This window comes from Lycium ferocissimum, unplaced genomic scaffold, assembly GCF_029784015.1.
Source record: "Lycium ferocissimum isolate CSIRO_LF1 unplaced genomic scaffold, AGI_CSIRO_Lferr_CH_V1 ctg5644, whole genome shotgun sequence".
Lineage (NCBI taxonomy): Eukaryota > Viridiplantae > Streptophyta > Magnoliopsida > Solanales > Solanaceae > Lycium > Lycium ferocissimum.
Window position 1 is genome coordinate 709 of NW_026726060.1, and position 13,010 is coordinate 13,718.

General features: G+C 36.3%; 1 protein-coding gene across 2 annotated transcripts; it reads right to left on the reverse strand.

The window, feature by feature from the left end:
• Positions 1-510: 510 nt before the first annotated feature.
• LOC132044960 (putative ABC1 protein At2g40090) lies at positions 511-12,613 on the reverse strand. 2 transcript variants are annotated; one of them, XM_059435499.1, is made up of 6 exons: positions 12,199-12,316; positions 8,488-8,564; positions 1,866-2,020; positions 1,595-1,720; positions 1,385-1,480; positions 511-1,307 (listed from the first exon to the last, which is right to left on the reverse strand). In XM_059435499.1, the coding sequence occupies exons 2-6, from the start codon at positions 8,531-8,533 to the stop codon at positions 1,164-1,166; spliced, it is 567 nt and encodes a 188-aa protein (XP_059291482.1). In that variant the 5' UTR covers positions 8,534-8,564; positions 12,199-12,316; the 3' UTR covers positions 511-1,163. The 2 variants fall into 2 exon arrangements, with proteins under 2 accessions (XP_059291482.1, XP_059291481.1); XM_059435498.1 differs by lacking the exon at positions 8,488-8,564 and having other exon boundaries at positions 521-1,307; positions 12,199-12,613.
• Positions 12,614-13,010: the final 397 nt, after the last annotated feature.

Below are 13,010 nucleotides of genomic sequence, written 5' to 3' on the forward strand. Positions count from 1 at the left end.
ATCTTCACATCTATGTTTAAATTTCCAAGAAAATGGCATGACATAAAGAAGTAACACATAGAACTAAATAAGATAGTTGAAATGGAGGAGCTAGCCCCTTAAGAAGAATGGAGATGAAATGAGTTTTAGTGGGATTGTGGTACCTAAATGTTGACAATTCATATATCTAGGTTAGTCTTCTAAGATAATGGCACGAAATGAAGAACATATCACAAGCGGAATTGCAATAAGAGCGCTAATATTAAGGAGTGATATGGCAATCCAATGCGATACGAATACACCTAACTAAGTGAAAGGCATGTTAAAATATTGGTAGTAAGACCAAAAATGTTGTTCGGTGGTGAGCATTGGGCATATAAGGCCATAATGTATCAACAAGATAAACTTCACATAAACCACCACATTGGTGTTAAAATAAGATGTACACATGAAGATTGAACAAGATTGAATCTTACGAGGAGAATCAGCGCGCGAAGATGATCAACGTCTAAACAAGAGAAGACATTACGAGATGGTTTGACGACGTATACTACGTCAATCTTCATATCCATCAATAAGTATGTGCAACAATATGATAATTGAAGGTGACAAATGGCATATGGTAGATCTAAAAGCACATAAAGAAAAGTTATCCTAAAAGACCTACTAACTCTCAAAATGATGTGGACTTAGCAAACCATAGAACATAACGGGCACAAAGGATCCATATAGACTAGTTGGGACTAAGGTCTAGGTGGTGGTGTTGTTACATTATATCGAGTATTTGTCAAGAGTCTTTTTATTCTAGATAGAGACTTTTGTGGCCCTTTAGGGAAAAGTCTGAGATGTAGAAAGATTCTAGTTTTAGAGAAACTTTAAGTTGCCTTAAAAGACATTTTATTTGGTATGGAGTGAGATGGACCTTTTTTAATAAATATTGGTGAGATTGACCTAAATAGAGTAGAATGTATATGGGAGGATTTAGATACCCGACCACAACTAATTTGGGATTGAGTAGTAGTTGATTGCTATTGATTGATTGCTATACATGATTCTAAGTTCTTAATACTCTCCCTGGGACAAGTAGCAGGGTGGGCCATTATACAGAAGTTTTGAACCATGCCTCACTGGCTCGCAAGGATTTTCCGGCTATAAGAAAAATACTCTCCCTGGAAAAAATTGTATTAGAAGTTCATGAAACTTAGCAGAAGGGAGAATATTTCTAACCTGTAATCAAAGGAAGGAAAAAATCCATGCAATGTGTTTACTATCAACTCCACTGTCGCATAATCTGCTGCAGCAGTATCTGTCATGTGTGTGTGCTGAACCTGCAATTAGCTAAATGAGAGACCTGAAAATTTGGAAAATTCTCTACTCCCAATTTATAACAATATTAACATAGAACCTTGACAGCAACTTTTTGCCCATCATGCGTTCGGGCAACATGGACTTGAGCAAGAGAAGCACTTGCTATTGGTACGGGATCAAACTCATCAAAGATCTGTAGACAAAAGTTTTTACTCAGTTGAGTAAGAAACCGAGTCCAAAAAGACTGTGCTGCAAGATTAAATTTATAACATCGCTTTTGGGGAGAATTCAATAAATTAAAACATACTTCATCAGGTGCACCTCCAAGCTCTTTTTTGACAACTTCATGCACTTGATCATAAGATGAATGAGGACATCTATTTAACATGGATTCCCTCATAATACGAACATACTCTTCAGGTACTAAGTACTCCTGTTGAAAACCAAACATCAAGTTGGATAAGCCCAAAGTGTTGGGCAATTACTTGTAGAAGTGAGAGCCCTCTTGTGACCCAGAATAATAAATATAAATATGAGACAATTATATAGACAATAACCTAAGGAGCGAAGTAGCATACCAGCTGTCCTAAATGTTGACCAAGCTTAATGTAAATTCCACCATTTCTGAAACAAAGTTCTTCGAGCTTGCGTGCACCCCTCATGTGAACTTCATGTTTGACTTTTGCTCTCTCTGCGCTACCTTCTGGCAGTCCCCAGAGTGAATATTCATAATCTAACAAGAAGTCACAATTGGATAATCTCTTAGAATATTGAAAATCACTTCTCCTTTAAAAATTCCTAGAGCTGATTTTTTAACTACGTCAAGCTTCTCATATCATCACATAAATGGGTAGCAATGACTATGAGTACTGTTCCATAACATCTCATCAGCAACTCGAAAGCCATGCAATAGCTTATGCTGAACTATAATCACCCCCAAAAAGGACGCAACAAGTCTCCCCTCCCCTCCTCCCCACCCTCTTTCTGATTGCACGTTAACGAGGTTAAAGGAAAAAAAATTCAAATGAAGCTTCATAACAGGTAACCCAAACTGGCTAACTCTCACGTAGGTCTTCCCAGGAAAACAGCTAAGATATATATATTGAGATTGCATGAGCACTGCTAACCCATGGCTCCATTACTTGATATTCCGAATGATATACTGAACTTTCAACTAAGAGCTCTACATATTAATGATCAAAGTAAGATGATGGTTAACAAAAGCCACAACCCCAGTCAAGTTTCTTCAAGATACATTTTAGTATTTTCATCCATCACGAGAACCAAAAATGGTTTTTCATATTTTGCTCAAATGTCTAAAACCAACCCATATAGCATATGAAGGTACCACATACATGACAATCAAGCCTTCAGTGAGGCTCGATCAGCCTACTAAATCATGCATGTTGAGCTGTTACATATCAAACAGACAATTTGCTCCAAGGATGTATAACTCAATACAAGCAAGCAATCATTTTGATCATATACAATATACACGAACTATTTGTATGTAGTTACTTACACTAAAGCCATCATCTATAGAACTTACCCCTCGTTCCCACTATTCCCTCCCTGCTACAAGAATTAAGGGTTTATCCTCTATGTTAGATAGAATATACCTAATGCCTACCTACCTGAAACAGAAAAATGAGTGTCCTACCGATAATGCATACAAAAACTTATCATCAGACTTTTCTAAAAGCTCAAGTGCAAGAAATAACATGAGGTGAACTAATTCTTTGATTAAAATTTCTCCTGAAAAGCATACAGATAATTCAATACGTATGAGATGGGACGCATTTACAGACTACAGTACACTATCTTTGATACTTTCCAATCATTGTAGAGCGTTGAGAAACCTTACAAGCTTCGCCCTCAAACTTGGGGATGTGTAAACGGATCATGTAAATATTCAAATAATACATGTCAGCTAGGAAGACCTTAATTCTTTGCTTAGCTAATATGGACTATTTGCTGTGCTTGGTTGGAGTGGAAGAGCCGAAGAGGAGAGGTTGCAAATATTAAAAGTAACGTGAGGCGGTACATGTAATTACTCTTGTTTGTAAGAAAATACAAGGAGGTGAAACAAAAGAGTAAATAAGGAAAAAGTGGAGGAGTTTGGTTCCCCTCCACATCAACTTTTTCAATCTGGTAGAAACAAGCCAGAAAGGAGAAAATATTCTTTACTTCCCTTCCAAAATTATCAAACAACCAGAAGTTAATCATCAATGTCTCAGATAGAAGAGTAAACAAATATTCCAGTGTCTCCGCCTTTACCCTCCCCTTTCCTTTCATGAACTAAACAGTACTAAAGGAATGAGTAAAATGTTAGGGTTTGCCTCAATTTCCTACTTTATTTGGATTCTACCATAATTGTGTTTTACTGCAAAAAAACTTTCTTGGTAGAAAAGGTTTTTTTTTTGTGGAAAAGGACTCGGCTATATCTATCCTTTTCTTGGATGAGAAGTCTTAGACTTCTACAAATAGTCGTTTAGAGAGTTTTGTTCGGGGGAGATTATTCTCTCAATAGTTTTTATGCTTTTATATGAGTTTTTCATATGCAGATCAATTGATCAAACTATATTAAATTATTATGCCTTTTTAGTATGTTTTTCTTTGTCGTCTGATTTATCGCAGATCAAGATTGCAATTGTTAGCTTCCGCATGGCACCATGTTATTTTATCCCAACAAGTGGTACCAGAGCTAATGGTTCAACAAGATTGAAGACAAGTTCAAAGCGGGTTCAGATTAAGTTGCAACTAGTTTGATGATACTGAAGATTTTGTCCTACTACTACATGTGGAGAAAAAGTTTCAACCATATTTTCAATAATCCTGCTGCTCTATCTATAAAAACAAAAAACAATTTTTTAACCCATGTTTACTATTAATGCATGGGCTCAAACTTTCAACCCTTGCTTACTTTTAACACCAACGCTCCAATTTTAACCAATGCTTACTTTTAAGGTATGGGCTCCAACTTAACCCGTGCTCACTTTTAATGCACAGGGCTCCAATTTTCAACCCGTGCTTACTTTTAATAAACCGGGCTCCTATTTTCAACAAATACCTACTTTTTAACCATGCCAAACAGCGGTGATGAAGATTATGTGAAGAAGAAAGATGAAGATTATTTTGCCAAAAAACGCAAGCCAAGGGAAGATTTGTTAGGATTTGCCCTGAATTTCCCACTTTATTTGGATTCTACCATTATTGTGTTTTACTTGAAAATGATTTCTTGGTAGAAAAGGTTTTCTTTGTGGAAAAGGACTCTGCTATATCTATCCTTTTCTTGGATGAGAGGTTTTAGACTTCTATAAATAGAAGAGCTTTTCTTCTTATACACAACACAGTAGCATCCACAATGTAGTCGTTTAGAGAGTCTTGTTTAGGGGAGATTATTCTCTCAATAATTTTTATGATTTTATATTAGTTTTTCATATGTAGATCAATTGATCAAACTATATTAAATTATTATGCCTCTTTTAGTATGTTTTTCTTTTTCGTCTGATTTATCACCAATCAAGGTTCGCAATTGTTAGCTTCCGCATGACGCCATGTTATTTCGATCCAAACATAAAAACGCATGTAGATAGTGATCATTTATGAATGTTTTCAATGTACAATTAAAAGGATTACAAATACGTCCCCCAAGGTTTCAGATTGTAACTTATAACTCCCATATTGTTTCAAATATTATGTAAATATTTCTTCTTTCTGATTTTGTGTATGTGCTGAATTATTATCTATACTCCTTAATAATCTTGCTGTTGATGAGAATTATTCAGGTTTCTACAGACCTAAGAAAGGTCCAAACATCACTCACTTGGCATTTGCAGATGATGTCATAATCTTCGCAGCAGGTAAGCCTGCTAATATAAGAAAAGTATTGAAGATTCTAACTGTTTATGAGAATGTGTCAGCTCAGTTGACCAATAAACACAAAAGTTGTGGGGCATTTGCTCCAAAGGCCAATCTAGAAGTAATCCATAGAGTAACTCACCTTACACAGATGAACAGGAAAGAATGGCCTATAAAATACCTTGGCTGCCCTCTGTTTGTAGGCAGAATGAAAATTATCTACTTTTCAGAAATGGTGCATTCTATAACCAAAAGAATTCATTCCTGGCATGCAAAATTCCTATCAATGGGGGGCAGAATAGTTTTGATAAAACATGTACTACTGGCAATGCCAGTTCACTTACTAGCACCCAAAGGCACTTTTGAACAACTAGAAGGTGCTACGGCAAGATTTTTATGGAGTGGTAATGAATCTATGAGGAAATACCATTGGAGCAAATGGGAATCTATGTGCTTACCATGCGAAGAGGGTGGTGTGGGATTTAGGTGTTTAAGGGATGTCAGCAATGCTTTCACAGCAAATCAACAATGCTTTGACAGGTTCCTCTTTTCTGAAGAATGGGATGCAAACTTCAGAAATATTAAACAACCCATTATTCACAGAGTGACCTCTGATCATTCGCCTATAATTTTGCAATGTGGAGGTTGGGAAACTACAAATTCCTATTTTAATTTTGAAAATTGGTGGCTGGATATAGAAGGGCTCAATGAAAGAGTGAGGCGTGGTGGGATTCTTTCAACCACAGTGGGAAACCTGATTACATCCTGGTGACAAAGCTAAAAGCTTTAAAGGGGAAACTGAAAGAATGGAGCAAGACAGCACAAGGCAATCTGGGAATTCAAAAGCAGAAAGTGTTAAGCCAACTAGCTAAGTTGGAGGAAACACAAGAGCAGAGAGCTTTAGAGGAAGAAGAGATAGCCTCCAGGCTAGCTCTCACCATGGAATTTGTTAAATAACCAGAACAGAAGTTTGATGATGAAGTGGTTATGGAAATTTGCAACAACTGACTATATGCTATGGAAGGACGTCATCTCTGCAAAGTATGGTATGAAGAGTAGCTGGATGACAAATGTGGTGAAAATACCATATGGTTGTAGTGTATGGAGAACAATCAGAAATCTATGGCCTTTAGTCCTAAACAGATCCAATTTCAAAGTTGGCAATGGCTTGAAAGTTTCCTTCTGGGATGACAAGTGGATTAGTTATGAACCTCTAAAGCAACTCAATCCAGATCTATACACATTATGCCTTCAACAATAAGCTACAGTTGCTGAATTATGGACAGGACAAGGTTGGAATTTACACCTTAGAAGACATTTAAATGACTGGGAAATGGAAAGCATAGCAGCCTTCTACTCCACAGTTGCTCAATTCAATAATTTAACAGGAGAAAGAGATAGTATGGTTTGGATAGACAACAAAGGTTTGTTCACTGTAAATTCTGCTTACAGAGACATGAACACATCAAACAACCAGGAGGTAGGATGGCAATGGAAGATGATATGAAAAACTAAAATACCTTACAAGGTAAATTGTTTTTCCTGGCTATTGGCAAAGGAAATAGTGTTGACTCATGAGAATTTAAACAAGAAGGGGTTCCAGTTGTGCTCTAGATGCTATTTATGTGGGGGAACAAGCAGAGACAATCAACCATCTTTTTTTACACAGCAAATGGGCAGATCAGTTATGGAAGATATTCATCGGTCTGAGGAAGATCAGGTGGGTGAAACCAGGGAGCATTAAAGGAGTTCTTAGCTGCTGGAACAGAGATGGCAATGCTGCAAGACAGGAAGAGAGATGGAAGATTGTCCCAGCATGTATTTGGTGGACAGTATGGAAAGAAAGAAATCAGAGATGTTTTGAGGGCAAACAAAGTGACCTACAGAAGTTTAAAATGAATAGCTCTATACTATTTTTGGTGTAAACAGGAAGTTTTAGGTCAAACTGAAGATATTTTTGATGTTTTAGATTACTTGTAGGGAAGAATATAGATAGGAGATTCAAGCTGTAAGGTGTAACATTCTGAAAGGGGGACTACATTCTTTTTGATGTAGTATACCTGTGGATATATAGTTTAACTGTTATCATTATCATAAAAAATAAAAAATAAAAAAAATAAAAAAAAACTACTTAAGAACCAAAGATTCATTATCGAAGGATTATATGATGGCAAAATACTGCTCAACAATCAATCCAGTAATTAAGAAGGTAGTAGGAGTACAGTCCCAGTCTTGGAGAGCAATGTGCAAGATAAAACACAATATAGAGGACAACATAATATGGCAAATTGGACAAGGGCAGATATCTTTCTGGCATGACAACTGGTCCAGAGAAGGAGCTTTGTACAGGCTACTATCAGATGATGTAATCCCAAAAAACATAATGCTCAATGAAGTTCATGTGAATGGGCTGGTTACAGAGTTTTTTTTCGCTATTCAACACAAAACAATCAACTTCACTCATTCAAAGAAGGATAAAGCTATATGGGTCCCTAATACAGAAGGAAGCTTCACTATATCTTCAGCTTGGAATTTACTCAGAAAAAGTGCAGAAGGTGATTGGCATGACAAAAGAACATGGCACAAGAATGTCTCACTCAAAATTAACTTTCACTTCTGGAGAATGATCAAGGATAGGCTGTCAACAGATAACAAGATTGGGAGGTCCAAGATACATGGCCCCTCCATATGTTGCTGCTGCAGCAACCACAAGATAGAAACTGCAGAACATCTGTTTGGTCAGAGTGAATTGGCACACGATCTATGGTCAAATATCTGTCATCCTTTAGGAATGAAAGTCCAGGGTATACCTCTTAGACAGATCCTGGTAAATTGCTGGAATATGCAAGCTAAAAATCCTGTTGCTAAGCTGGTAAGAGGAATTCTACCTCAAATGATCTGCTGGGGAATAGGGAAACAGCTAGGTGTAACATAAGATTTAGTTACATCAACTTCAACAATAGCATTTCAACAAAGAACATCACTACTCAAATTATTCAGACAATCAACACTCAGTTTCCACTCATAAAGACTGAACCAAACTGGCCTTCTATGTGCAGCGAGTTGAGTAATAACTATGCAAAGAAAAGTATCAAATTACTAAATGGTACCCCCCACCTCCCAATCACATCAAATTAAACAGTGATGGAATTTGTAGGGGTGATGATTGTGGGGGAGTAGGACTGATCAGAAATGATAAGGGCAAGATGATATCAGCTTATAGCATCAACTTAGGCAAAGGTACAAGTAATTGGGCAGAGGCAAAAGCACTACAATATGGACTGGAATGGTGTATAAGCAGGGGTTGGAATAATATCATGATAGAAGCTGATTCATTACTTCTGGTCCAAGCCATACAGGGAAAGATTAAATCTTCATGGAACATTGCTTAAATTGTTAGATGGATTCAGAGGATCCTGGAACAGCATCAAATACAAATTAGGCATTGCCTTAGAGAACCAACCAAGCTCCAGATATGTTAGCACAGATCAGTCATTCTCACAACAATGCATCAACTTACAGTGATTTCCAGGAACTCCCAAAACCAGTTAGAGGTATACTTAACATTGATAGATGGGGTTTGCCAAGTATTAGAACAAGAACTCAAAGCAATAAGTTGTACACATTTGATCCTCCTTAGTTATTGGTTTGATTGTTAGAGTCGTTTGCTTTTGCATTAGACTCATTTGTAATACAAAGGACATCTAGCACTAACTAAAAATAAGAGTTAGCTGTTCTTTGTAACTAGGATTGCATGCATCATATATAGTTGCATTCACTAGAATAGAACCCCTTATCTTATGAGAGCATGCATCATATAGACTCATATAGGATTGTACAAGGCAATGGCCTTCATGCATCAAACTGGATATGTCCAGTTTCATATTTCATGGGGGTATGGTTTAAGCCCTCCCCTCAAGTGTATTCTTTTTTGCTTATCAATAAAATACAACCCAGGCTCTGATTTTGGAACTGGGTGGTTCCCCTAAAAAAAAAAAAAAAACGAATAAATTTGTTCCTTATACATTAATATTATTCTTTTGTGAACAAGGGTACATTATCATATACTATTGGATCATGAATTTAACCTACCTCCATTCAACTTCTTCAAATGATTTTGCATTATTAAAGATAGATAAATAAATAACAAACCTAGTAAAAATTGCAATAACAATGACAAGAAAGAAGGTAGATAAATAGTTTTTCTTATTCTTCTTTTTTCTTTTGGATGAAATTATTCTGCATTTCTTTCTATTTTTTTCTTTAGTTTCTTAAGTCATTACTTCTGTCAGGATATAACTTTAAAAAATTTAGTAGCATAGACTAAATGCATGCATCTAACAAGTAAGATATTAGGCTAATAAAGTAATCTACTTGCATGAAAGAGAAGTGAAATAAATTACCACATGGCAGCAAACTTATCCATTTTTCAATTACAGTATAGCTTTGTTATATAAATTATGAAAGACTATAGCTATGTGTTACTACTTGGAACCATGAGGGAAACATGTGTTGCAAATAGAAACCTCGGCGGAGGTACGTGTAATTCTTTTCCATAATTAATACTCCCTCTATTTTAATTTATATAGTATAGTTTGACTTGGCACGAAGTTTAAGAAAGTAAGGAAGACTTTTGAAACTTGTGGTCTTAAATATGCCATAACATTTGTGGGACTATAGAACTTTTGATACTTGGGTGGTCTTCAACATGCCATAGTATTTGAGTGGCTATAAAACCTTGTTATTAAGTGTAATATGGGAAGTTCAAATATTTATGTCTGAAGAGGATTCCAGTTAATATCAAACAATATCTACTTTATATTCTGTGTTTCAACTATTAAGTAAAGAGATTTTCATTATCAGCTATCACATGTTCATTATTAGCTATTTTTCCCCCACTCAGGGAAATAATTCTTTGGTCGCCAAGAGGTAAGCGGGATAGAGTTTAATGTCAGAAGTATAATGTTAAATTCAGTAAATCCACCTACGTACCTAGCGGATATGTGCATTAACTGGTTAATGATGACTGTTTGAATCAAGTTATGTCCTTGTAATTTTCATGAAAGCAGTGGGAATAGAAGACACAAGTTAAACTGCACATAATGTATCGGCAACAATATTACCACGTGTAAACAGATTTAGAAGCCAAAATATGTTATATCTGTTACGAGAAGAAGATACTAGATTAAACATTGAGCTTCAGCGAAACACTACATCACCAATCAAAAAGACTTTGCCTACAAGGATGATCAAATGACAGTCCAAAATTTATAGTTCTCCGCTTAACTAATTGAGCTAACTTTTGTGTTCTCCTTTATTTGAAACTTATTCTGCATGTTTAAGTATATAATATTTCCTTTTATAACCTTTAGCATGAAATGGAACCTCAAAAGTGCAATCTCAGTGCTTTCTTGTATTCCTGATTCCTCTTATGGCAGCAGAATACACAATCTTGAGCTTAAGTGACCTAACATCTTCCATGTATATTCTGGAAGGGTTTGCATCCACACCTAATAGAAACACCAATTAACCAAATGAATGGCATGTAATTTGGGGCACAGCCAACCTTACATATCTAAACAGGACTGACTGAAGAAATGACAGTCCTTGTCAAGTTGCTAATGCCCAGTTTCACAGTAATTCAACAGATTATGAACCTAATGTGCTCCCCAGTCGACTTTTATCTATTGGCAAAAGCTGCAGAACCTACACTTCCTAAACATTTCAATGCCCAAGACTCAATTAATTCTTGTTAATGACTAGGCCAATTTAGCACTATCGACCCACAAAAATAAATAAGCGCTCACACTGGACAATCTTTGTAAGAGAGGTCATCATCTATGTTCCAGTTGTTTTCTATGTGGTGAGGAACCCGAGACAATTAATCATCTGTTCTTGCACTGTAAACTGACTGAACAACTGTGGAGGATGTTCCTCAATTATAGGGGGATTCTCTGGACCATGCCAAGTAAGATAGTTGATATGCTAGCATGCTGGAACAGAAAAGGCAGTAATGCACTTCAGAAAATGAGATGGAAGATTATTCCAGCTTGCATTGGGTGGACAATTTGGGAAGAGAGAAACCAAAGATGTTTTGAAGACAAAGCCAACCATTTCCAGAAGATTAAAATGAAGTGTTTAGGGCTGTTCTACTTTTGGTATAAAGGAATAGGTTTAGAAGATAATGAATCAATCTCTAATGTATTAGAATCCTTGTGAGATGACACAGGATCAGATGCTTACCCTTTTGTAATCTGTAATTAGGGGGACTACACAGTTTTGTGTAGTCTCTATTTATATAAATATACAAATATGTTACCTTCTCAAAAAAAAAAAAAAACACAACTTTAATTATGTTTTGCTGATAAGATCATATCAAAATTGTACAAAAGTGAAATTAAGAGTCACATGTTCTTAAAAGTTAGGATCAAGCAAAATCCAAAAGCTTGTTTGTCTACACCGGGCTTCAAATTCCAAAAGACCACATAACTTCCAATTTTCGCTTCTCATTTGTTTCCCCAACCTATGGTTATCCAGAGAGAAGAATATGCGGATCAAATGCACCCAAGGGTGTGGCCTAGTGTTAGATGAAGTGGGTTGAGAACTATCAAGTCACAGGTTCAAATTCCAGATACAAAAAACACTAGGAGATTTTTTTCCATCGATCCTGGCCTCGGTGGACTGCCGGTGGGAGTGGGAGGTGGCAGGTATCCTGGACACCACAATTAGAAAAAGAAAGAAAAAAGATATATAGATCCAACATCAATTGATATTACTCCATCCGTCCCAATTTATTTTGAGAGTTGATCTATTTGGAAGTTAAACAAACTCTTTCTGACTTTTCAAATATTTTATAATAAAATTTACATATTTGAAAATTACATGAGAAGAATGGGAGCAAATTATAATCAAAGAAAGAACGTTTGACTCCAAATAAATTGGGACGGACGGAGTAATAAAGTTGTATGTTCGTAGCCAGGGGTACAAGCTTCAAAGGATAGTAAAACGAGGGGAAAAAAAAAGATTATCTGGATTGAATTAGAATTGTACCGAAGGCAATGGAGGCAGCGGTGACGGAATCGCGAAAGAGGCGGGTCGGGACAATTGTGCAGAGCTTGAGGGCCATGGCTGGGTCATCCGAGCTAGCAATTGTGGCCGCCGCGGCTCCGCCACCAAGGGCGGTGCTCGCCACTAACAGCTTCATTGTGGCGCGCCGCAGAAACCTGCCAGCCATTTTTATTTTCCGGGCCCTCTTTCAGGATTTCCCCGAAAAATGTAAGCAGAACAATATGCTAGTAGTAAATGCTGGTACCGTCTCCTCTTACTACTATCATTCATCAGCCCCCGCTACTTTTTGTCCTAATTACGCTTTAATGCCCACTCTCAGCCGCCTAACTTCCCCCTCCGTTATTTCTCTTCCTTTTCTATTCTACTCTGCCTTTTTCTCCAAGCTATTGGGTGTGTTTGTTTTCTACTTTTTCTTGTTTGGCTGCATTTAAAGATATAACAAAATGTTTTCTTATGGTATAAATATGCTCTTCAAAATAGGAGAAAACTTTTTCTATAAAAGTTTGAGCGAAAATACTTTTCGAACCAAATACAAGAAAATGAGTAGAAAAATTATTTATTTTTGGAGAAAATATTTTATTGGAAAACATTTTCCATCATACCAAACACACTCAATGGGTGTTTTATTTTTATCTTCCATATCACTTGGCTCAAATTTATAACTAAAATGATTTTGGATTTTTATCTATTTAGCTCAGTTTATATATAATTTGAAATATTTAGGAAAAAGACAATAACTTCTTAATTTGTAATAAGAATTTCATTTATTTTTTTATGTTTAGAAACTGATTGAA

What these genes read in the sequence shown, in the direction of transcription:
- LOC132044960 (XM_059435498.1), bottom strand. Translation starts at nt 12,382, where the DNA reads ATGGCTGGCAGGTTTCTGCGGCGCGCCACAATGAAGCTGTTAGTGGCG. An exon ending in CGCTGCCTCCATTGCCTTCG is followed by an intron (nt 2,021 to 12,198) that starts GTACAATTCTAA and finishes ACTTCTTGTTAG; the next exon opens with ATTATGAATATTCACTCTGG. An exon ending in GTCAACATTTAGGACAGCTG is followed by an intron (nt 1,721 to 1,865) that starts GTATGCTACTTC and finishes GGTTTTCAACAG; the next exon opens with GAGTACTTAGTACCTGAAGA.